The 26859-nt window shown below is 35.6% G+C and overlaps 1 protein-coding gene across 5 annotated transcripts in view; it reads right to left on the bottom strand.

Annotated features, from left to right (window-relative positions):
* The window catches only part of DOCK4 (dedicator of cytokinesis 4), a 221673-nt gene that overhangs the window by 139495 nt on the left and 55319 nt on the right, over positions 1-26859 (bottom strand). For all 5 annotated transcript variants that reach the window (XM_041713768.2, XM_041713769.2, XM_041713766.2 and 2 more), the window contains 2 exons: positions 1958-2041; positions 889-929 (listed from right to left, as the gene is read on the bottom strand). In XM_041713768.2, coding sequence (XP_041569702.2) covers positions 889-929; positions 1958-2041 — 125 coding nt within the window. Of the gene's footprint in view, positions 1-888; positions 930-1957; positions 2042-26859 lie in introns of those variants that run through there.

The raw sequence follows: 26859 nt of genomic DNA, 5'->3' as shown, positions 1-26859 counted from the left end.
GGAAATTTATGTGATTAGAGACCATAGGCCTTGGCACAAAAGGCCAACAAATTGATATGAGCCCCTACAAACTTTTCAAAATTATTATACATATGCTTTTTTTTGCAGCTGAAGAATCTTGGAAATGAGGACAGAAAAAGAAGAGCAAAGCTTACAATGCAGGTTAAAGGATCAACAGATAATTTAAGACCTTTCTTCCCCAAAAAAACCAAAATCTGTACAATCCCAAAGGCAAGACAACAGGAGAGATCAAGAAAATAGAAAGACAAGACTAATAAAGCTTAAACATACAACATGAACAGACACTGAAATACATATTTCAGTAACTTTTCATGTCTGAATGTAGAAGAAATAAATCAGTGAAGTCTGGTTTAGAATATTATGCTACTATGGAAACCAAAGACTGCACATCAAAGAAAACCAAAAGGAACCATATATTTTACATGGAAACACATATGTTTTATTCAATTGATACTCTGCATGTGGCTCCTATACTAGCTGTCTCCACTGGCTGCTCTAAATTAATTCATAGCACCAAGAAAATCTGGCACAGTTTAACCAACTTTTCTGACAGTGTTTACAATTTGTATTCTCAGTAGTCTTTTCCCTTCAACTTAGCTTCTTCTGAGTGGAAAGTCTAAAATTTGGAAATGAAAGAAAATTCACCACAGCCCTGGATTTGTAAAGTGTATTATCCTAGTGCATAGAAGCATTTCAGAAGAGTAATCCATGTCCAAATCTAATTAAAGTAGTACCAGTAATATACTTAACACTAAGCTCTGGTTTTCTTTTAAGAGTAAATATCATACACTTTCAAGCAGATTATTAACTTTTAAAAAGTAAATATACATTTTTGCCCAAGAATGCAAAATTGCAATTGACCTTTACCTTAAGATTGGGGTTTTTTAAGGCAAATCCTCTGTACCATCCTGTGAAGAAAGCACATTTTGCTTTTTAAAGAGTGCAAACCATTTACATATGTAAAATAGATTTCATCTTTCCCTTTTGGACAGATATAACAATTCCACAGTGCTGTCAGGCTATATTAATTTAAAAGATTTTCCACACAGTGAAAGGTATTTCATTTAAACCAGTTCATATTTGGATGACTTCATTCACACAATTTCAGGAATTAGTCTTTAACCCTGTACCCCTAAATGTTTCTAACAATGTAACCTAAGTAAATTCTGCACTGGATACCACAATGGTCAAAACAGAAATAGTTTCTTACTAACTCAAAATATTTACAAATAATTTCTGGGCTTCAGGTTCTACATCTATCAACCACAATGCTATATAAAACTCATAATATACCTGATTCAACAGAATAGATCCTATGCCTTCGAAAAGAACATTTCTTACAAGGTTAGCAATATATAAACTTGATATTATATTACAAAAAAAAAAAAAAAACCTATATGATACCAAATTATTAAAAAAATTATTAAAAATTATTTTAAAAATCAATGTGTTGATTTTTAGGTGTTAAGGAGGCAGATTATGAAAAGAAAATGCAACATTATTTCTCTGACACTAGCAATAGACATTTGCTAAAATTTTATTTGCATTCTCTAACACAAAATGGAGGTAGAAGAGAATGCTTACACTGCTTTAAGATTTTTGTGTTGAATTGATTTTAAAATGTCTTGATGACAGGCAGATTTCCCTCAGAAAGACCAAGAAAGCAGAATAATCATGAGAGCCTTCCTTCCTGTTACAACTCTTATCATCTGTAAGTGTTTATTAAACAGAAAGATTAAATAAAAATTAATGTACTGCAAATTAATTATTTTAGAGATTAGAGCTCACTGGAACTGTAGGAAAAGTTATGATGCCAAAATGTATTATATTATTGACTTCAAAAATGTGTTACCTTAACAGAATAAATTAATATTAATGGGCTTCACAACATCAATACACAAAGCTTGATTTTCACTGGAATCAGCTGTGAACTCACCATCACATTTCTCTAATATTTGAACGGTGTCTCCGATCTCCAATGATAGACCATGTGGGACTGTCCCTCGAAAACCAGCAATTACTGAAAAATATAATATGTTTCAATTATTAACAACATTAAAATTTAAATTATTCCTATTGTTAACAAAGCAGTATATTACCATGAGAAGTTACGTGTTAGAATGAACAGGCTTATTCAAATGTAATAAGCTGTGAAAAAAGTAAAAAAAAAAAAAAGAATCATTAAGTTACCTTTATGGGCAGAAAATGTAAAAAAATGGGACTCAGAAATAAACCTAAACACAGCCTTATGATACATGAATGGAAAGCTTGTACTAGAGAACACTATTAGCTAGTAGAAGTACCCCAAAGGACAGAAAGTGTTTTATTCCAAATGCTTACACTAACATGCATCAGACCTCAGAATTTTGCAAGCTGAAAGTGCCAATATGTGCCAATATTTTTGTTGCCATCCATACCACTCACACACTATGAAAAGAAAACCTTATTTCACATTTACTTAATGGATGCTATAGACCCAGCACTCCATATAATCCCAAATGTGAAGAAATGGTTGGGGGGTGGAGACCACTAAAGCATGTTGTTCACTCCAATACATCAACTGCACACTAAGCTTCCCCTGCAGCTCCACCAAAGCCATTTGAAGGGAGGTCACGAGCTCAGGCTACAGAAATGGAGCTGGAGATAAAACACGCTTCAGAAATAAAACTTTAGGCAGTGATGTTCCCAAATGCATACAGTGGCCAAATATTAAGTCTTATATTGATAAATATAAAACAATAGAAAGCTATTTTTTCACTCTGAATCAAAACAGAATACCCAAAAGCCACTCAAAGAGTTCACTCCTAAAAATGCCAAAAATCCATGCTAGATAGCAATCCAGCTATTCAATCCTGTTCTTTCTGTACTTGAAATGCTGAATTAAAATATTGCCTAATTCAGGCCACAAGACCAAGCAATAATGCTTTTGGTTCTCTGTATTGTAATCTTCTTTCAGAGCTGAATTTTGAAGTGGAAGAGGAAAACAGGACATGATGCACAAAAAGACTTTGTAGCCTAACATCAATCTTACTGCTGTCAAATACCTACCCATCTAGACAGGAAACCCCAAATCTCATAGGGAAAATAAGAAATCCCACTGAGAGGCATGACAAGAAAATGTCACATAAAAAAGCCAAAAAGATATGCGTATATGCAAGGACATATATACACTCTTGCCTGCTGTTGGAAGTCTACCCTGCCACAAGCAGACACCACACTCAAACACAACAGAACATGTCATCCACCATCTGTGCCTGCCACATTGTTCATCAAAGGCAGCAGGAGAGATTCTGTCAGCAAGCACAGAAACTGAAAATTCATTTGTAAATCTTCAGAAGAAAGTTTCAGATTTTAAGGGTAAACCAACAGGATATGGTTTATGCTATAGGACAGCACGTTTAAAAATGCACAAAAAGTACTCTTTTGCCAAATTCTTCTTCAGAATTTGAAGACTTCAAAACTCACTGTATTCAGTTATCATTTCACTCATAAGAAAATTACCACTGTGATTAACCCACAGTCTTTATGTCTGAAAGGTCCTGTGAGATTATATCCCTGGACAGTCCCTAAAATTTTGATACAACATGAGACCAGTATTTATAGTACTGATCTTACTCAAGAATGTGTATTTAATCAATCTCTATTTGTCTTGGTGCTACTCCCACTCTTCAAGTTTTTTACACTGAACTGAATACTGTGAGATATGCAGCATGAAATAAAAAGCTACTTTGGTTCCACACCATGATCAATTGCACCATTTTTAAAGCAGCTTAGTAGCAAGACAGCATTAATACAGTAAGAAAGTTTTTCTAAGAGTTGAAAAATCCTAGTATTTTGCAGTTAATTATTTTACAAAGATCTGAAAATTAAAACAGTTTATTAACTATGATGAAATAAACATAAGAAGCAAACTCCCTGAATATCAATGCAATGTACATCTAAATTCTGCTGTGGCATTGGAATGACAGAAGCCACTCTAGTCACCTTTCTAGTTTGAAAGAAGTAAAATTTAAATATGAAACCTGCCAAAATAGCATGTACAGCAACCACAATAAATTAAGGAATTAACTGAAGAAGTATGCAAAACCAAACTAAACCCTCATCTGTTATTACAGTTATGCGGTGTCTTATTTTTAAACTCTATTGAATAAAAAAAAAGACAGTAATTTTCTCCTTATGAGCCAAGACATCCTGTCACATTGTTATGATTTTACTTTTCTGTGACATTCAGTTTTTATTACTTAGTTACTAGAGATGTTAAAGATATTTTTCTTTTTCTCTTCTCTTTTTTTTAAGTTTAAAAAAAAACTTTCAGGACAGAACAAGATTGAAATCTGACACTGTGTAGAAAATAGCTAGAAATCATTTTTGAGCATGAATGAAGAACAAAAGAACATAAAGGACAAAATTATACCCTGAAATATCTTCTAGAAAGGTGGCCTGCAGAGTACTAGAACAAGAAAGAAGGAAAAGAGGTCATCATCTTTACCTCTAAGCACATTCACCTGACACACTTGAAAAACTCTCCCTGGATTCTTGTGGTGGAAGGTCAGGCTCAAAACAAGTAGCCTGTGGTGTTTAGCAGTGTCAATCAAAGTAAAATAAAGAGCATTGCAGAGCAGCAGAGGATTTAATGTAAAGCACAGGAACTCACAGATAAACTTACAAATGTTGACACAGCCAACTTTGTAATAATCAAATCATTCTACTGAAGTTGGACCGAGACAGAAGGTGGCCATCATTTTCAACTCAACTGCTAAAAACAAATGAGGGCCAAAGAACTCAACAAATTTTTTTGCCTCGGTCTTCAATGGCAGCTTCATGAGATACATCCCAGAATCCTGGGGGAATTGACTGATGTGGGAACAGACTATTTACAAGAGCATGCAGCAATACGACAATGGGAATGGCTTCAAACTGAAAGAGGGTAAGTTCAGCTTGCATAATAGAAAAAAAATTATTTACTGTGAGGGTGGTGAGGCACTGGAACAGATTGCCTGGAGAAGTTATAGATGTGGATTCCTGTGAACACTTCAGGTTTTGGATGGAGCTCTGAGCAACTTTTCTAGTGAAAGCACCCCTGCCCACAGCAGGGGAATTGAAACAATGATTTTTAAGGTCCCTTCCAGTCCTTCTATGATTCTGTAGATCCAACAGAACTTTATAGAATCTGTAGATTCATCTCTTCTGTGATTCATATTTTTTCAGTTTATCTGTGCTGTATATACATAAGTAGTCTACAGGGAGGATTAAAATTAAGGCATGAAAGGAGGTAGCTGCTGTTCCACCAGAGAAGATCCCAGGGTTCAGCTAGAACATGGAGCTCTTAAGCAAGCCATAACATAAATTTCATGTACTAAACGTCTCACCCTTTTCTCCAATGACCACATTGTTCTGCAAAAGCAGATGCTCTTTAATTATTTCTTCAAGTAGCAGTAAGTATATAATTAGCCACTCTGCAGTGACCATGGCTTAAGGTGTTCCCAACCTAAGAGCAGTACAAATTTATCATATTCATAGAACCAGAATTTTTTATATACAGCATTTGCTGACCCACATGCATCATATATGTCCCATTTCAATTATTCTAACAACAATAGCTGTTGAGAGAAAGTATCACTTTCTCTCTCTTCATTGTAAGTGTATACCAGAGACCTTGGAAAGGAAGATGGACAGGAGAAGAAAAATCTTCTTGGAGTACAGGTCATTTACCAATACCTGCAGTCTTTGCAGATAGATAGTCACACGCATGTCCCTTGGAAGCTATGCATCAAAACCACATCTAGATATATTTTTTTGTCATTGTAGTAGCTGAAGGTCATATAAATGTCCTTTTCAAGCACATGACAGTGATTGATGTCCTCTTCAATCACCTCTCAGCCACAGGAGAAACATGGAACTCCACAATAAAAGTTTGTAGCAGGACATGTGCTCAGAAATATTTTAGAAGCTGTGTTCAAATACTGCAGCCAGCTGGCATTATTAAATATTTTCTGTCTGCCAAAGGATGCTCAGAGAATAAAAAAGCAAGACAACAGCACAGGATATAAAAATCCTAATCTATACAGAAGGTGAATTAATACAATGAGAACTATAGTGACATGCAATATTAAAGCAACTTCAGTTTTGGTTTGCTCCTAAGTTCAGCTTCTCAAAACAAAATTCATCTTTGTGCTTTCATTCAAAATCTCTGGTTGGATGTGGTCAGTGTTGGACAGTTTTACATATGAAAGTGCCTGCTGTGTGAGAAGATCTGTCCAAGCCCAAGGTCCTAAACTAAGTGGGGGGTTTTGGTGCAGCTTTTGCTCATTTAGAGTGCTGATAGCATTGCTGCTCTAAAAACTAAAACAATCTATTTTTCTGCTTGCAACTAGCATATAGTTAGCATTATAAAGAGGATTTGAGACACTCAGAGTAAGCTGGTTTCATGGCTGGCTTGACTTTATGTTTAGGAGATGAAAATGTCTCCCCACAAAGGGTGCAGATACGACATGGTGCTCAACATGCCCTCATCACAAGTTAGAATTACAATCAACACCACAAAAGGAGACACACATTACATTCAGTTCTGGGTTGTGTGGCAGGACATACATCCCCATATATAAAGGGATGAAAAGAAGTCATATCTACAGCAACTGCTCAATGTTCAAAAATGAGCACTTGTAGGACAAAAGCATATTTGGGTTCCACAATATTATGTGGAACAGTCCTTCAACTGAAGAGAGAAGAAAGGGGAAAAGATGTGAGGTAGAAGAACACATATTATTTAAATAATTAATTATTGTTTAGCCATATTCTGCATGCAAAATACTTGAGTGAAAAATAGACTCTAGTTCAAATGCCCTAAGTCATGATGCCCCAATTAAGAGAGGTGGCATTTAAAGCACACAGAAATGTGGTAAGTACACACTAGATGATCAGATTTGAATGGTGGTAACACTGTGTCAGAGGGACTGGCTTTGACAGGGAACAAGATTCTCTGATAGAAAAGGAATTGATTAGATGGCAACAGGGGTGGTTGGCCCACTTCAAAGTTTTGCTTGGGGTTATATTCTTAAAATTTTTATGCCTGAAATAACTGGAGATCTGCATATAAGAACTAATGAGGCAGACACTGTTGTTCTTTTCCTCCTAACAGTTGGCCAGAAGCTATTATTGATTCCAGATATTATCAGCTATAATTGAAATCAGGTCCTCTTGGTAGCAAAAGCAATTTTTAAAGTTTTTATTCTGGACTTAAAAGTGCCTTTCTCTTAAGAGATTAAGACTTTCAGGAACAGCTGTTTCAAGGGGTTTTGCTTCTGTTCAACAGCTGAAAAAAAATAAAATCTAACAAATGAAACTGGGATGTTTCTAACATTATGAAGTTATTATATTGGTTAAAACAGTCAATAATGTATTTGACTTGATGATGGAAAGGATTTTAGTTTTTTGATGAGAAATGACATGTATATATTACCTTTGAGGAAGGTTCTGATTCAGTGGTCCTTTTGCAGAAATATAAAGACTATCTTTTGATATGGCCTTATCCATAGTAAATACAACAGACATCTGGCACTGTGAGCAGCTGCAGAAAGTGCAACATCATTTTCACGACAGCCATTATTAAAAAAGAATAAAAATCTGTCAACAACTCTCCTGAGCATACTGTTTGTAAGTTCATGTCTGAAGCTGCTGACCACTGGCAAGCAATGCAAGCATCCAGTAGAACAACTCCCAGCATATTGTGGCATAGGGGTCTCCTGAGCCTTACATGGTATTTCTGTGTTTATCAACTATGGATGCATTTTTCTTCTACGGAATTTCCTAACTAGAATTTATATGCATCATAATATCAGTGTCCACAGTAAACTTTCCAGTTTAAGTATGCCCATGCAAGAGAAAGTCTTCCTTTCATTTCCCAGTGCAATTTCTTGTGCCCTTGCTCTTGTGGGAAAGTTTGAATATGAAATCTCTTGTCACCCTCTCTGCTGTACTGTTTTCAGGATGAAGCCCTTTCCTCCTCAAAAAAGCTGAAGAACCGTTTCAGGTTTCAAAATAGGTAGGATTACTAGCAGCAGAAACACATGGAGGCATACAGCTTTCCTAATGCCAAATGACCAGAGCTGACTGTAAAAGGCCATCATGAGCATTGAGCTTTGCCTACATATGAATTGATCTGGATGGAGCAGAACTATAGCACAGCTACATGCTCATGTTTCTAATACACAAGTTAATTTGGGCATCAGTTCATAATGCACTGTGCTGCCTATAGCCACACCAGGAGGCTTGCTGCAAACCAGCAACAAGCTAATGAAGACAGTGACAGAAAAGTGAGAGGGAGTGGGGTGGGGAATCGATTCAATCTCCTTTCAATAAACACAATATACACAAATGTTAGTTTCAATAACAAAAGTGATCCTTAAATCTCTTGCAGATTACCAAGGATAAACACTTTCAAATTTGTATTGAAATAAAAGAATGTGAGTTCTCTTGTCTGTGTACACCACAATTAAAAGGATCAAATGCACAGTTCAGATAATGACAGCTCAGTGTGACTTTTGAATATCTCAAGTGCTGCTCACATGCAGCAGTCAGTTTTCTTAAGAGATGAGAGCTTACATGGAATTTTCCTACCACAGATATTTATTGAACAGCTATTCATGAAAATATGTCGAGGCACATAAAAAATAATCAAAAAAACTTTGCATCAATGTTCAAGCATTGAAAATACTGTATAAAGTAGAATAGATATAGAAAAATAGTTTTCAATTACCTGTAAAACAAATATATGGAATTCTTACTGCTAATAGCACTGCCTACCTGTACAGATAAGGCAAATACCAAGTCTGAAATACACAAAATACATGGAGCTGCAGCAGATTTCGTTCCCTCCTGTGCCCAGCTCAACATTTGAATTCAGCAAGATAATCACTTTCAAATCCCTGATTACAATGCTGCCAAAACCTATAGGACAACTCTAACACAGATAATCAGTTTAATGTGAATGTCTGAATGCTTGTCAAGCTCTCTTCATCCTGCATCTCAGTTACAAGCAGGCATGTTGTAATGATGATGGCTTGATCAGTTCTCCCAATATCTGCAAATGATTTTGTTCACTCTTTGCTTTGCGTACCTTAGGTATTAAGACCATATATTACAACAGAGCACTGTAAGTAACAAGAGATGATACCTATTTGGTATTGAGAATGGCTGTCCATCTAGAACACCAAAGCTGCAATAATTCATCATGTACCACCAGTGTCCCTGTCCTTGCAGGTATGAGATTTTATCAATTGTTTTCGTTCTTCTATCAAACTTCTCATTAAGCCCTTTATATTCCTTGAAATCCTGCTTGATATATTTTTAAGTCTATATCTTGTCTCTGCTAAATGCATTCTCTTGATATGCATTGGTTCTGGAGCAAGGAATTTAAAAGTCAAAAGAAAATAAAACAAAAAAAGTCTTTACATGTCCAGAAAATCTAGTACAACTTAAGAGTTTATGAATAAACGACATAACTCTTCCCATGAACTTGGTCAGGAATGTCCTTTACAGAGAAGGAATGTCAATGCAAAACCCACCAGAGACATCATAGAAGAAGGCAAGGTGGACTCCATACTAACAGGTGTAGTCTTCATGCATTTAATCAAATTATGATAAAGGAACTCGTCTGCAACCAGTTCAACCAGTTCATCTCACTTGAATTCTTTACTGTAAAGTTAGAGATCCAGTATCAATGCTTTAAGACTGCCATGTTAAATGAGAAGGATTAAATGTGAATTTTCTTTTATTACTTGGAAACAGCAACAACTAAAAAATCCAGCTAGTAGAAAGGAGTAAGTGGAAAAAAGTAGGTTATGTTCAGATGACATTATCTTTAAGAACAACCTATTTTAGCTAAAAATAACGACATCTTTTATTAAGACTAAGTACTTCCAAAGTTATAATAATTATTAAACTTTGTTAAGGAATTGCCTTAATTATTAATATCATGATCAAGGAAAAGAGCTACAACTATTTACTTGGAAAAATATTTATGTTTCATTCATAGCCTCTGGGGAAATAATTTCTGAGCAAAATCAAATAAACCAGCAAGGGGTTTTCTAACTTCCTGTAAGTGTCAGGTACAATAAAGAGGGGTGATGAGAGAACATAGCCACAAGCTGTATCGGGGAGGTTCAGGTTAGAATTCAAGAGGAATTTCTTCACAGAAAGGGTTGTTAAACATTGAAAAAGACTGCCCAGGGAAGTGATGGAGTCACCATACCTAGAGGTATTCAAAAGATTACTGGACACAGCACTTACTGTACTGACCAAGTTGACAGGGGTGATTGATCAAAGGTTGGACTTGATAATTGTAGAGGTCTTTTCCAACCAAAATGATTCTGTGATGTATCCACAATGCAAGTGCATCATCTGAGGCCTACCAAAGCCAACAAAGCTGCAAATGCCAGATCTCACAGAAACTCTTCAGTACATTTTGTACTTCATTAAAACCCACCTAAACCTCCAAAAACTTAAGAGATGCAAAGTTGTACATTGTTTCAAAAGCAGATCTATGGTGTAATTTTGTATCTGCCAGAGGGTTTGCTGGCTACATGTCATATCCCTACAAAGCCTGCAGAAACTGAAGCAGAAAATTGAAAGCCTCACATGATTATAAAAACAGCAGTTATCTTCTAGAAAACAGTAAAATTTTTCCAGAATAATAGGATGACAATTATTTCAAAGAAGGCCTAGAATACAAGAGTATGTGCTTACAATTGAATGCTGAATAATAATGTCAGAGCAGTGGGTATGGTCCAAAGTCTAATAACTACACATTTCTGTATTCTCCTCTTTCCTCCCCAAAAGCATTCTAATAGAACATGTTTATCTGAACTCAGGAGACATAATTTTGGAGCCCTGAACAAACTTGTAAGTAGCACCATGCAAACTCAAGCTCAGAAGAGCTATAATCTTATGGACTGCCAAAAAACACTGTGCAAGCTGCAAGAATCACTCTTCAGCTATGAGAAGCACCCAAGAGGAACATGGTTAGACAAAAGTGAAAGTGCAGCGTTCAAAATCTCCATGTGCTTGCTATCAAAGACTTTGGTAAATGAGACTGGCTTCCTCTTAAAATTGGGAGCATTGTTTGCTCCCACTCAAGTAACAAATAGTATTCCAGGAAACCAAGAAAACCATAGCATAAATTTTCTTCACTAATACAACAGGACACCCTTCCTCCACAAACAAGTTGGTCTGTCAGTTGTCCATAGAGATAAAACACTTTCCATGTATTGTACGCTGTCTTGTATTTTCTTTGGAAGAGCAGGGTTTAATTCTGTATTTGACCTGCCATCAGTGGAAGACAATTAAAAAAAACTAAAATCAAACACACTAGAAAACTCAAACACACACACACAAAACCAAACACAAAACATACAAAAAATCAACACAGCCTGCAATTTTCATTGGCATTGTTTTTCAGCTTGTCTGGTATTGTATTTCGGATGAGTTTTAGCCTTCTATTAAGTTGCATTTCTCTGATCTTCAACCATATAATTATAAATGCATTTCAAGTACTTTCTTTTTACCAATAAGACTTCTGTTTACTTTGACTTATCCTTCATGCAATGTTCTCTGTGGCATTTTATAACTAAATAAATGATTCTGCTTTTCTAAGCTATGAGCCTTAACCATATTGCTACTTACAAAGAACAGTTATTAAATATAATTATTTACTGCACTTCAAAAATTATTGCAGTATGGCATTTTTCAGAAACACAAAAAAAAACCTTATCAACTGATGCAATATGCAAACTGTGCAATTTAGGTAACACGAAAAATAAACTGGAATTGTGAGCCACTGTAGCCTGTCCCACAGATCAGCCAATTCTCTGTAAATAAAAATATCAGAAAATCTCCTTAAAGAAGGGAGAATTTCACAAGGTGTGGAATTAAGTGCAGCTAAGGAAGATGATTACAAATCACTTACAAGTACCCTGGCATATGCTTTTTTATCTTAAATGAGGCATAACTTTCTTGATCCAGTATAATTGAGAGGCATTTCAAATACATTGGAACACAGCTATAAGGACTAGTAAAGCAAAACTACTTCCTCCTGTGAAAATCCTCAGAGACAGCTGAATGCAAGTTTAAACATCCCACTCTGGGTTTAAGCTGGTTTATTAGGTTTAATGGTTGGAAATAACCACAGCACTTTTCAGCCTGATTTCAACAGCTGAGCCAGCAGAATTTAGTGTATTTAGCCCTGCAGGGTTTTCATCATTAATCCATAATCTCTGTAAAGTTAAAACTTCAGGGATATTTAAAGAAATCCTACAATTATTTTAAAATGTGTGACCAAATAGAAATGTAACAAGTGCATACACTTTTTTCCCTTGCTCAAAGCTCAAAAAATACTACCCAGATGTATTTCAATAGTGTTTCTGTGGCACAGCGGCACGGTGCACTTTCAAAAATCCAAGGGTAGTGTCTTCTTGGAAAGTCAGAACTTCACTTTCTGCTCATTCTTGCTTAAGAATAGTACCTGTTATTCCAAAATCAAAGGTGAAGAGAGTTTAGGTTCAGTTGGCAACTGTTTATAAATGCACAAAGGAATATGAGAAAAATGTATCAGAAAAGTATATGCAACCAATTAAGATAATGAAGGTTGCTGACAAGGGGGAAATTCTGTTTGATGCAATGGGGGAAGGAAGTATATAAACAGCCCTTTTTAAAGGTTTGCATTATGATTCATTGAGTCATCTGAACTTTTTTTTTTTTTTTCTCTTTCCTGTAAGAGTATTTCAAGAGACAACATAGTTCCTTTGGTTTTTAACACCTTGGAAGAGTCACTAAAAATCCCTACCATTGTAACAGTTCTATCCTTCCTCTAGATTTGGCACAGAATCGTAGGAATACATTCAAATACCACAAGTGCAGAAAAACATGAAAAATAATTATGTTGTTCTAAGAAATTAGTACCACGAGACACACACTATCATCTGGAACCATAAAATACTTCCTGAGTTAAACTAATTACAGTTTTGACAAGCAACTGGGCAGTGCCTGGCAAGCCAGACACAGGGACCTCTTGTCTTTAAGTATTAAGGCATTTTTCAACCCTTCTCCAGTTGAAAGAACATACAGAAATCTTTCCTCAAACTTAAACACAAAAACTCTCTTCTGTACCTAAGACAAACTGGCAAAGACAGGTAAAAAGATTTTTGCGTCAATCCAGGGTCTGCCAGCAGGTTAAGAACAATACTGAAACAAGCTAACACAAATTAAGGAGATTTGCAATCTATCCACTTGGCCACTGTCCACGCCATTAAACCAGATGCCACGTGCTTGTTTTGCACTGAATCAAGCTACAAAACTCACAGAGTTAAAGAAACTTCACTTGAATGTGGCATAGACAAGGCAGGAAATGAAGGGAAATGAAAAGTTAAGGCAACACCTTCTGCAAAGTGCAGAGCTTCCTCCCAAGGAGGGACCATTCCCAGGGAGGGACAGCAAACAAACTGAAAATCCAGGGCTACACTTGGCCACAGTGCCATAGAGAGCCATCACACCACATATCATCACCAACACCTGACAGAATTAATACACTGATTTAAAATAATTTTCATAAATACTGTTGAGGTTTTCATCTACAATTAATAGCCTCCAAATAGAATAACATAGACTTCATAGGATTTATCCAGGAGCTAAAATAAGGAAAAGAATAAACTGTATTTTTCTCCCATGCTTGAAAAGACCTTCTGAAACAAGAATATGAAATTCATGCAAACGTTAGTGTCTTGATTCAGCTTGATAGTTTTTCAGTGTCTGTACTCCACCAAGCAGTTTCTGATCCCAACTTCAGCTTCAGTAGCAAAATACAGGTGTTGAACATTAGTAAATTAGACAGTTTACTGCAAAGTTGGTTTGGAAAGTGAGTGAAACAAATCCTTAGAACTGCCAAGATGAACATTGTGTGGCATATCTACTATACAGAGATTTCTTCTTTTTAAAGAAAAGACTTTCAAAGACACTGAAAAAAATAATTTCCTGAGAGGGAAACCAAATGGCAAAATTAAATATGGTTAAGCACAGACATATTTAAAAACAGTAACTTACCTTAGTCTAAGCTGACTTTAGAATAACTGGCAATAATAATAATAATTTGGTGTTTCTGCATTATTCTCCTCCCCTCTCTCAAGAAATCTTTTACCCAAGAACTCTGAATTTAAACAGTCAAGAGATAGATAGATAGATAGATAGATAGATAGATAGATAGATAGATAGATAGATAGATAGATAGATAGATAGACAGACAGAGTCATCTAGACTGTGCACAAGTTCATGGGACCCAAGGACATTCATCTGTGGGTCCTGATCTTTAAGATCCATTCCAACCCTTAACATCCTGTGATTCTATGACATCTTGAACCCCTGGAGCGCTATACATGAACAAACACTGTTTGGATTTGATTCAGCTGTTCGATTTGATCCACGTTATAATCCCACTCAATAATTAAAACAATTACAGGTGTGCAAATAATCAACAACACACCTAGCATGCAATGGGCTTACTTTTCCTAACAGCAAATTGATGGGACCAAATCAAAGAAAAATGTAATACTTCTTTGCAGAAAGAAAGTAGGAATAAAAAGAGCAGGAAGGGATTTGCAGTACACTACACAGTTAAAATTGAAGAGGAAAAGTAAAGTAAGAGGCACATCAAAACTTGCAACTTGCTTTTAACTTCCTTAAACAATTTCAACTAACTTATTAAAAATATTCTATTTATTAACTGCAAAACTACCATCCAAATTAAAAGGAACCCCTGTTCCTACTTCACTAGGATTGCTTGAAAGGTCAGCCAACCATCACTGCTGGGCTCAGACTGAAATTGATTATTTCCAGCCAGCAGTAATGTTAATGGCTATGATAATTGCAGTCATTGGTGATTTGGTTACTCGTTGTGCCAGAAAGAGATACCATTATGTGACCAACATAATCCTACCTAATCCTTGAAGGCTGGCATATAAACCACAGAGGTGTCACAGAAAGGAAATTATATATGAGCAAAATCAATGAAGTGTTATGATTTTTTATACTTGTTTTCTAAAATGCATGGAAATTAGATTATTTAACACTTTCAGTTTCCAGGATGGGAGATGTCAAGTGAGCCAAAACAGAATATTCTTCCTCAAGTACGTCTTATGAAATTTGCAGCCTTTGCATTTCAGCTGGATTAGAAGTGAGAAAACACACTATTAATTTTATTCAGGAATACCCCTACCAATGTTTCACCTTTTCTGAAAGTTTATTTTCATCTTAAGTCTATAATTTCTATTTTACTGTTTAAATTCCTTACCTTTCCTTTGTCTATTTAAGGACTGAAAAAACCCACCAACACTGGCATATAGAATGATCAAATAGTGATGGACAAATTAGAATTACAGATATCTTTAATTTTTGTCTTTGTAAAAGCAGCACAGTAGTACCTGGGACACAGAAAGGATGTGACCTTAAATGTGAAGACTGGTCACTACAAATACTAAACTGATCAATGAAATTATTGTAATGTAGGGCAAGTACATTCCAAAGACTAAAATATAATCTTAACCATTCAACCTTCTAACTTGCTTTGCCCAAACCATTTGTTTTTTTGAACATATTCCATCAGGAGTAGGGATTTACATTAAACATTCAGGGTTGACCTGGTTTCATCAAAGTTAGCCCTATTTAAAATTTTTCTGGCTAGGACTGGGAGTGGAATTGGGTGACAGGACAAGGGTGTTCTGAGTTTTCTGGATTGGGGTAGAATTTTCTCCTTCAGTAATTCTTAAAATATATCTAATTTGTCCAAAAGTATTGGAAAATAAAAGGTCTCTGGTTTTAGCAATACAAAAGCTAACCCAAAGTATAGCAGAGCAAAAACTGGAACAGTTCAGACAGATGTATTTTATCTTATTCCTTATTAATTTAGGATAGTAGTAAATGAGAAAAAAGCTCTCCAGTTTTGTCTCTTTCCTTATTAAAACCCTGATTTACACCTTTGGAAGCATATCTTGCAATTTAGCAGTTCATACTTAATTTTTTTAACTATAGAATTACTAATGAAAAGGAACGAATAATTTCTGCTTTTCAAAACTATGAATTATTCATAAACTACAAGACAGGACCCATGTAGAATCATATATTCTGATTCCTACTGAAGTAGCTTGAAATAGCAGTAGTGGAAAAATAGCCACTATTAGAATCATAGAATCCCTCAGCTTGAAAGGGACCCTTAGGATTGGGTCCAACCATAAAATACACTACAATGCATCCATATACACTATACTGCACCCATTTCTCAGTAGGCTCATTAACTCCTGCCTACTTATGACAAAAAACTATCTAATCTTAAATTTGTTATCAAGAAAGTTCTTTCACAGTAATTTTGATGTCTCTGCAAGACACTACACTCTGTCATGCAGTCACAAAACCCAAATGTCAGAGTGGCTATGGGTTCATGTATGTGGGTTTTACTCTTGTTGTATTTCCAGTATACATAAGATGACAAAAATAAAAACAACTACCAGACTTTGACAAAGCTGTGGTGACAAGAGGAATATTCTGGCAATGACCTATAACATTGTGGCAAAGGACAAATGTTTCTAGTTGAGTTTGCCCTGGAATTCATAAGGCTGGCACTGGGAGGATGGTACAAAACCTGTAGCTGCGATATTTTTTCTGATATAAGTTAGAAACTTAAAACCATGGAAACAAGATGGTATTCTCTTACATAACAAACAAAATAAGAATTATAAAAAAGCCCTCAAACAACAACAAACAAATGAAAACCCAAGAATCAAAAAAAATAAGGAGAAACAAAAAATCAAGGAAAATCAAAATAAAATCAAGGGAAAGGAATCAAGGAATTCATCAGAGGCTTGTGATGAGAAACTGTGCATTATTCCCAGTAAAACAAAGTGGTAACATAAACACAAGTGCTGAAACTACCATATCCTGCAACAGGGAATTCACTGAAATTCCTAATCTCATCATAAGACTCTAAAGTAGGTCACAGTGAGCTTAAAAATTGACAGAAAGCAAAGAATAAGGGGTAATATTATGCAAATCACCTTCTTTGCAAAGTTGATATTTCTTCCCCCACCCCCCTTGATTTTGAGAAAGCCTCAAATAGAAAGGGATCTATTGTCTCTGAAAACAGAAAAATATTTATGAACACATACATAAAAATATGTATTAATGACAAATCATGTGGTTTTAGACCATGTCTAATTAATCTAGAATTCCTTTAGTAATTATTTTTTCTTAATTACTGATTTACATCTGGTCAGTGCTATCTTAAATGTTCTGATTAGAAGGTATTAAAAAGATCAACCACATGATTCAGAAATCCTAGTTGAAAATATACACATAATTATAAAAACCTTTTTTTCCCCCCACAAAATTATACTCTCACAACTCAGGAGAATTTAGTCTTACTTTTGCACAGAAATGTATTAGAACAAACTTCAAATAAATTTTGTTCTTTTGAAAAGTAAAGAGGAAAACAATGGTTATTTCTTTATGAGCAACAATTTTAAGTAAACATTGTGCAACCAAATTTGTCTTAACGTTCAGCACATCCAGAACATTATATTTTTTGGGTAAAACAAAGAAAAAATTAACCAAGAATTAAAAATATCTGCAAAGTGTCTGGCTTTATTATGTCACAAACTGTAATCGTGATTTTCAGTACTTAATATGCTTAATAGTTAGTAATTAAGTGATATTTGTCTCCTCCCTATGTCTAACAAGTTAACTTGGACTAAATTTAGGATATCAGAAGCTCAAAACAGTTTTCTTTGATCCAAGGAAAGGTCCATGCTTGATGATAAACTTCTCCCCTATAAGTAAAATTCTTAGGAGCAGCTCCAAAATCACATTATTAAATCTGAGACATATTCTGATAGACAACTAACAGCTAGAGATTTTGTTTCCTGCTCAAAGTTTCAGATTTCACCCTGGGAATAAATCATTGCACTCATGATATCTTTAGTTAAAAGTGTAATGCTACTGCACCAGCCCTGCATTTAATACAGCATATCTGTCTTATTCTACATTATTATACCCAATAAATAATCTATGTCCTGACAAACAATGCTTTTTCTTTATTTATTTACACCTTGTTTTAAAAAACATTTTCAGACTGCAGTACTTTACACTTGCAGGGCTTCGATAGAAAAAGGACAAAATATAAGTGGTTATAGTAAGGGAAATGATGCTGGATACAATACAGTGATCTGGTGGAACCATGTGTGTTTAAATTTGAGTTTTGTTCTCTAGATTTAAAGAGCCCCAGTACAATACTTGTATTTATTGTCAATATACAGTCATGTTTTTCAAATGTCTACTTGGTAATCAAGGTAGTTGCATATAAGGAGATATTTCAAACCCAATTTTTACTTAAGGTGTTGGAACTTCCTAAAATCATTGAATGAGATTTTAAATATTCAGTAAATCAAACTGCCACAGTTTAGAGTATCTGTCTATCCCTGCCCAGGTTATAGCACAAGTACTTTTTCTATCGCTAAAAGGTTGGTGACGTGCCTGCAAACTGACTTTTGGGTGGCCAGTGGGAATCAAGAATCATTAAACTTTAATGACTTCTATGAAAACCAGACTATGTCTGTTGTAAAGAGAAAATACTCCAAGACCTACTAAATTATTAATGCAAATTCTTCCAAATCTTGGTCTCAGGTGAGCTGAGGTGGAGAGACTTGGAAGAAGCGACAAAAGAGTTGAGGAATCTGAAGAAGTTGCAGAAAGGTTCTGCAGAAGAGAGAATGATGGATGCTTAGGAAGGAGGTTTTCAAACACTCCAGTGTAGACCAAAGGAAGCCAGCATCAGAGAAGTTAGAAAACTGAGGCAGGGAGGAAATGTTAAAATATTTCACCTGTGAGAATGTGAGAAATCTTTTGGGAACATACATATTCTTAAATATTGTTAGTATCCTTTCAATAGAGCATTTGCCTAGAGAGGCAACCATAATTATTCCGTGCCAACAGAATGGTTAGACCAGCATCTTTTCAGGATAGAATTCTTCTGAGAATCTAAGTGGTCCATCAAATAAGAGATGGCCCAGGGACTTGCTTTCAGGAAAAAGCTGAATACAGATAACCCACACGAGGCAAGTGCAGCTGAAACTCTGGATGAATCCACCATAACGAAAGAAAATCTAAGGCTGTCATTCTGAAGTGACATCCAATAATGTTAACACAAGTCTACAGCTCTCACACAGTTGAATTTTGGTATTATTCAGACAGAATGTTAACTGCTGCCATAAAGGAAACTGCAAAGGACCTTAAATCTGAGACAAAAGGAGAGGTGCCAAATTCAGAAATGCTGAAAAAAAAGCATTTTGGTTTTGTCTTCTCAGACTTTTTACCCCCCAAAAAATTAGCAAGTGTTGACATTGGTGAGGGAGTTTTTGGGGGGGGGGTCTTGTTTTGTTGGGGTTTTTTTAATAATATTGTCATTTGTTCTCAGAGAATGGGACTAAGACCAGAAGAATCATACCATATAAGCCATTAAACAAGGAACAGATAGTTGTGATTTCTGGGTTACATTGACCATTTCAAAGGTGAATGCCCCTTCTGACTAGGCACCAGCATCCCTTCCTATTTCAAAACATTATTTATGTCTGTTTTGGCAGAGGCTAAAATAAAATACAGTCACCATTTCATATTTGACAGATTTCAGTACGAAGAGATTTTATAGTAATTACTGTGCATGAAAGCCTCAGTGCTGCAATTTATCTCGACAAAAGCACTGCAATAAACAAAAAAAATTGGTGATGAAGGGATACTACAAAAGTTTGCAAGTCCTAATAGTCAATTAACTTGTTAGTTTTCATTGTACAAAGCTAAAATTTAATAGAAAGCAACAAACTAACCTAAAGGATCTGTATTTACAAAAATAGATGAATTAAGGAGATTAATTAACATTATGATGTGTCAGAGAAAGTAAAGTGTCAAGATGAGAAGGGAAGAAAAATTATTTAAAAGGTAAGAAATAATGTTTCTAGAAGAAAACTAATTAGAAGCTAATTTATCACACTGCAACTACCTACCATCCTGAGGGGGTTTCTGACAAGCTAGAAGGGGAAAACGAAAGAAATGCTCTGAAACAGATCTAGGGCAGTATTCTAGGTCAGTATGCCGAGATCAGCAGCACTGCAGAGGGCTGAGCAGCAGCAGCACTGCAGCCTCACAGCTGCCCCTCCCTGTTGCTATGGGCACAAATCCCACTAAGGACTCATCCTCCAAACCCCAAAGATTCATCTTCCCAACACGGCTGCAATAAAAGTGTTATTTTGGAGGCAAACTTAAGCGATGCTGTGAGCAACGTGAAGAAGAGTTGTAGCTAAGATCCTCCTCTCCATGAGCTGGGAAGCACTTGCTAAGCCCTGTGAGTTACTGCTTTTTGAGCACATGGGGAAAACTGCCCGCAGGTTGGACAAGGCTTCACTCTGATGGCTTGAGCCCACCGTGACGAACCTCCTGCCATCATCCTCAGCAGCCAGCAGAGCCTTTCTCCTGCTTTAACACTGGTGGTGGGACTTGAACATACCCTTTCAAAATAGGCAACTAAAAAAACAAGGCAAATGAAGTATTTCAGAAAGAGAGCCTAGGTAACTGTGACTTAAAAGGCTCTTTTAGGATACAAGGAAGTAATAACAACAACAAAAGAAAATAAAACAAATCAATTCCCTAAACAATCAAAAAAAACTAACCCCCACACACAAAACATCCCCACAAACCCCAGCCACCAACACAACCCTTCCCACAAGATTTGCATTAGTTTCTCAATACCAAAGGATGACAATTCATTTCTTCATTTACCTCCCCCATACCCTTTTCTAAGCATGTGTTAAATAATTTCACCACATTACACTATATTTTAAACTCAAGACAACTGAACAAATTATACTGCCATAAATATAACTGTCAAAGTTAGGTAATTCCAAACTGCTTTTTGTTCCAAACTGAAAAAAATTGCAGTTTATCCTACTGATCAGGGTAGACATGCTCAAGTAAATTACAAATATCTACATCACAGAATAAACATTCCAGCAAAATCTGAAGTAGCAATTACAAAATAACTAACTACTTCATTTTAAAGGAGAAAAGGACCTCAACTAGTATCTACAAAGGTATTTATTATGCAACAAGCCTTCAGTTAAGATAAGCCCAAAGAAATGGTTCTAACCTCTAGAAGGCCCTAGTCAACAGCTCAATATGCATAGCGCAGGAGTCCAGAGAGATTTGGTTTTGTTTATAAAAATATATACAACAGCTAAATTAAAATACATTAAAGAGATTAATTAAAAGACAGCTTTAAAAGGAAAAGTAGGAATCTGAAGCAAACTCAGGAGTGGCTGCTCATTACCTTCAATTGAGCTCAAAGTGTTTGTTTATCCTTAAATTCAGTGTTTGAATAGATAGTCCAAAATGTGAGTCTCTAAAATTAATATTGTTTCATTCATCTGACAGACCTACCACAAAGCATCATTCTGAGTTACTATACCTGGAACAGAAGGCATGGTCACATGTCACAGTCAAAGCAGCCCCTGTGAGATCCAGCTACCCACTGGCAAATTGATAAAGCATTTAGTATTCTAAAATTATTTAACCAGTATTTTTTCTTATAACTATTGCTTAGGGATACATGATGGTTTTGGCTACAGTTTTTCATCCAGCTGTATTACTTCTGAACAAACATTCTGGGAGTCTGCCAAATCATTTCATGTAAGAGACAGAAACATGAGGATACCGTAGGCAAAACAAGTTATTTTGCTTCCTAATTTCCAGCTGTGGCATACTGTTAGTCTCTCAATTTAATATTTATACCATATCCAGGACCAATCTTCTAAGTCTGCAGAGCCAAGTGAAATATGGAAAGTGAGCCTCCACAGTAATAAAGAGAACTTTGCAAGTTATTTCTTATATTCATAACAGTTCGTATGGGGCTGTGTTTTGGATTAGTGCTGAAAACTGTGGGGATAACACAGGGATGTTTTAGCAATTGCTGAGCAGAGCTTACCCAGAATCAAGGCCTTGAGGCTGGGAGTGGCACAAGGACTTGGGAGAGGCAGAGCTGGGGCACACTTGGCATTGCAGCCCCTGGTGCTCACATGTTGCAGAAGCAAAGCTCCTATAAAATGCAACTTTAAATAAGCCTCTTTTTTATTCTTCCTTATTAAACTGACATAAGTATTCCTGTCAAGGTCCTACTTAAATATCTTACATCCCCTTTAGTTACTAGTAAATGAGGCTGCAGCTATTGAGATAACAATCCATTTAATGCTCAGAACCTCTCCCTTTAATGGGGAACCTCTCCCTTAATAACTACCTTATTCTTAAAACACAGAGTTCCTCCACTGCATAGCAAAGTACCAAGAAATCAAACATGGATATAAACCTAAACTATTTCTTAAGGATTAAGGATTTCAGGACTTGAAGTCCTCCAGTCTCTACAAGAAAATACAGAGATTTGAGATCTGACAAGAGAACACCATTAAGAGTCACTAATAAGCATCATAATTGCATGAAATTCAGCAGTTGTGATCTATCCTGTAAACCATACAATCCATTCCACATGCTGATCTCGAATATCACAAGACCTACACAAACATGTAGTACAAACACCTATCAAATACACACACTCAAGATACCCTCAGGAATAAAGAAATAAAACTGAGGTAGAAAGCAAGAGTTCAAAAAGTAGAAGATCAGACAGTACAGTTATCATAAACAATTAGCAAAGAAACAAAAGCAGATATTGCCTATTTAAAACACAAAACTACATGGAAGTACAAAGGGGCTTTCTTCACTTCTTAAAATTTATTAAAGGCTTCTGCAAAACAGCAATGAGGATAAGCATATTAGCTCAAACCTCAGAACTTACTGCATACACAGCACAATCTGTTACAAAACTAGAAATACAGATCAGCAAATGTTTATCTGCAGCTTAAACATGCAAGCATCAGATTAGAACAAAATATTTCTTTTATAACAGGTTGACACCTCCTCTCTGATTTTATTAACTATGTCTTGTGTGAATAAGCAGGCTTGTATGCATTTTTTCCACTTACTACTCTAGCTTTCTGATGAAAACTTTTTGTTATTCTAGAGTTCAGTACTTTTTATCTCTTTAAAATGTATGGTTACTACAATTTTATAAGCTATATACCCTCAGAAAGATTTATATCTGTATTAAATACTGTTACCCCCCAAAAGCAAACCTAGAGCTCTCATCCACTTTCTGTAGGTCACATTTATCTAGAAAAGCACATTTATTCCTAGAAATAGCCTTTGCTCAGGATAAAAAGCTTGAAAACAGCGAATCTCTATGTTGACAGATTTGTAGGAAAGAAAAAAATAGGAAAAATAATATATTCATGTAGCAGATTTGCTCACAATTTACAACACTATATGAAGATTGCAGAGTTACTTACTAAATTTGCCTTCTACAAAGTTACAATGAATTCTATAGAGCATTAAACTGTATGAAACTACCTGGGAGCCTATTTGTTTTGAAGGACTTTTTAAAAATAATTTAAATTTATCCAATCACTTCTTACAAGAAATTCAAATTATTCATGGAGATGAATGACATTACATGACCTGGTTTCCAACTTTTTTTCCCCAAGATTTCTGGATAATCTCCAAATTTCATCTTGTCTGAAGCACCATCTACACATCTGGGTAACAAAACTACTTCTAGTCCCTAATTAGTTCTTGGGTTATCTATCATTTCATATTGTCCAAGTAATGACTATAAACAATCATTTTAACCTGATTTCTGACAAGAAACAGATCTAATTCAATGATTCCTAGTCTTAGTTGTGACATTAGAATTCAACACTACTTTAGCTGAAGGCAAATCACCATGTCAATGGATATATTTTCCACATTTTTGCCTATCTGTTTCCAAAAGAGCTGAAGAACCCTATTTGCTTCTGGTAGCATAATCTTTCAAAAACACTTTTAACTCATGTTATTCTATCCTTAAACAGAAAAGAACTACAAAATAACCACAGTGTATTCCTTTGGTTTCAATTTTTACCAGGCTTTGAGTGTTAAAGAAGCATTATGGTTTTATACATAATGTGACCATTAAAGCATTCTTTGCCTCAGTTTCTTTTTCTGGTTACTTTTGTCATCATCTTTACAAACTTTTAAAGGGTAGTGCTTGTGGGACATTCAAAGGTTATGGATACACCACATCAGTGACACCAGGAAAGCTAGGAGAGAGGAAGTTAAAATAGAAGCTAAAGAGGGGAAAGGTTACAAAGGAGAAGAATGGAGGTAGGAAACATGAGATAGATTCCTTCTCCTTTTGAAATTCTAGAATCTTTATATCTGGCTTTTGAAAGGATATAAGGAGAAACTGTCACAATAAAACAGTACAGCAGTGCACGAGGTTGCTCAGGAAGGTTGTGCAGTCTCCCATACTGTTTTCACAGGTACCAACCAGACAGTATGCTGAGTAACCTCGGCTCATCTCAAAACTGATGATGCTTCAACTAGAAACATGGACTAGAGACTTTCTGAGGCTCCTTCCACCCTGAATATGCTGCAATTTATTCTGAATTCCCAAGCTGAGCTTGTGAATACATTTCTAAATCATGCATGAAAAGGATAAAAGAAACCCAAAACAAATAAACAAGTGAATTCTGAAGAACCTTTTTACTATGATTACAGCCTTCCTGTCTGTTGTCATATTCAGAAGCAACATTAAGGGTAATCTGTTTGATCTTCAAAAAAAGGAAGAAAAATCTGTTATTCAGTATTCCTACAAAATCCTGTTTCCTTTAAAAGCTATGTTCTTGTACATTTTGTACCCAGTTCAGATGAAACTACAGTGAATATAACTTGCACTTAAATGAAGACAAACTTGTCCAGATAAAGCCTAAAGCTGTTCTGCTCTTCAGAGCAGTCATTTGCCTGAGCCCTGCTCTCAAAGAAAGAAAGGGGAATTTCTGATGAACTACCAGAATCAACAGCACTCCCACATCTTGCTCATGTCCATCTATCTGACTTCTAAACACTGCTATTAGTGACAGAATTGGTATCCAAAATGACAGACATAACAACAGTCTAACTACTGAAGGCCACCTAGGAAATCTTAAAGATATGTCCAAAGCAACACACAACACCTTCCCCTCCATGTAAAATCAAAATATAAATGGTTTGCAGAGGAAAAGAGTTAAAAACAACATACAAGCTATTTGGATCTGCACTTTACTACACATACTGCAACAAAATATAGACATATATTGCACACCAAATTAGGAAGATGTTAATAAAAATTATAATAATAAATAGTGACAACTACATTTTTTTAAAGTATGGTACATCCTGAATTAGCACAAAACAAGCATAAACACAGTCTTATTGTGGAGAAAATAGTCCTAAAAACCAGAGAAATGGACAAAAATCACTGTTCTATTAAAAGTAGAACAGTGAATGACAAATTCTAACAAGTAGAGCTAGAACCAGACATCTGGATTTTAGATTTCAGTTTTTCATTACAACCAAACAGAACCACCTTTCACCTAACTTTTCCATAGTTAAAAGTGTACTAAAATAAAAGTAACAAAAGAAAAGACTGTATCTATTACCTCAAAGGGGAGTATGGGAGAAAATAAATTAAAAGAGCACCTATGCCTCAAAAACCATCAACAGAACAAAGTATCAAACATATACAATGCCTGAAAAGCAGAAGGTCCTTTACTTTTGCACTTATAAGCTACATATAAATATATGTATCATTTTAGCAATGGGCTGAGTCTCAGAAATTGAGACAGTAAGACAACAAACTTATTCACTAGGAGACTGATGAAAAATAGTCCCATTAAATAACATGTCGCATTCAATTTTGACTCCCTTTAAAACAAGCAAACCCAAACATGAAAAACCGTTCCAATTTCTAACAATCCCACCATCATCATCACACAATCATCCAGTTGTATCGATTAAAACATACAAACAAAAATCAACAACAGTAACAAGGTATTTCCCAAAAAGCTGGATATTGTGCAGCTGAACCCCTTTGTAGAAACCACAAAGAATGGTGCATCTTAAATTCCTACAGTTCTATACAGAGTGGGCTTTTACATTGCCCAGAAGTCAAGCTGAAGAAGGACAAAAAAAGCAACTCTTAGTTTCTCTTCTACCCAAATTACTCCTCAATGAAGAATTTACATCTTAAGTTTCTATTTTAAATGAACCATAGTTAGGAAGAAAAGTTATCTATAGGGTCACTAATGAATTCTTCTACAAATGAAAAAAGTATATCTTGCAATACACAATGTTTTCTTCAATCTAGTTTAGACACCAGTCAATAGCACTTTCCAGGGATGATTGATTGCATATACCCCACTGGAAAAAGCTGTGCTGTTTAATACAAATATTGTGTATTTAATTTCTTGACACCAGTAACAGGGAAAAATTTCCATCTCTGAGTTTTGTTCTTTGTAGTATCTTCCTCCTTTGCACTGCCAGCCATCTTCCATCAACCTTCACAATCCCTCAGATGGAATTCTCTCATCCCATTTTTCTTCTCTCACTATGTATATTAGGACAGGGCTACAAAAGCTGCACAGCTTGTGCACCACATCCCACTACAGCAGCTCTGTCCAACACCGATTCAATACCGGCAATGAATGGGAGGGAAGATTCTAGAGGCAATAACTTCATGGGACTAAGGAGTCCTGGGGGCACTGTTAACACCAGTTACAAGCAATTATGGGAAGAAAATAGCATGTAAAGTTGGAATAACAAATAGCTCAGGAGCAAACAAAAAATTATGATAAA

This window comes from Taeniopygia guttata, chromosome 1A (assembly GCF_048771995.1).
Source record: "Taeniopygia guttata chromosome 1A, bTaeGut7.mat, whole genome shotgun sequence".
Lineage (NCBI taxonomy): Eukaryota > Metazoa > Chordata > Aves > Passeriformes > Estrildidae > Taeniopygia > Taeniopygia guttata.
The sequence above is the reverse complement of the archived record's forward strand: the minus strand, read 5'-3'. Positions and strand labels throughout refer to the sequence as shown.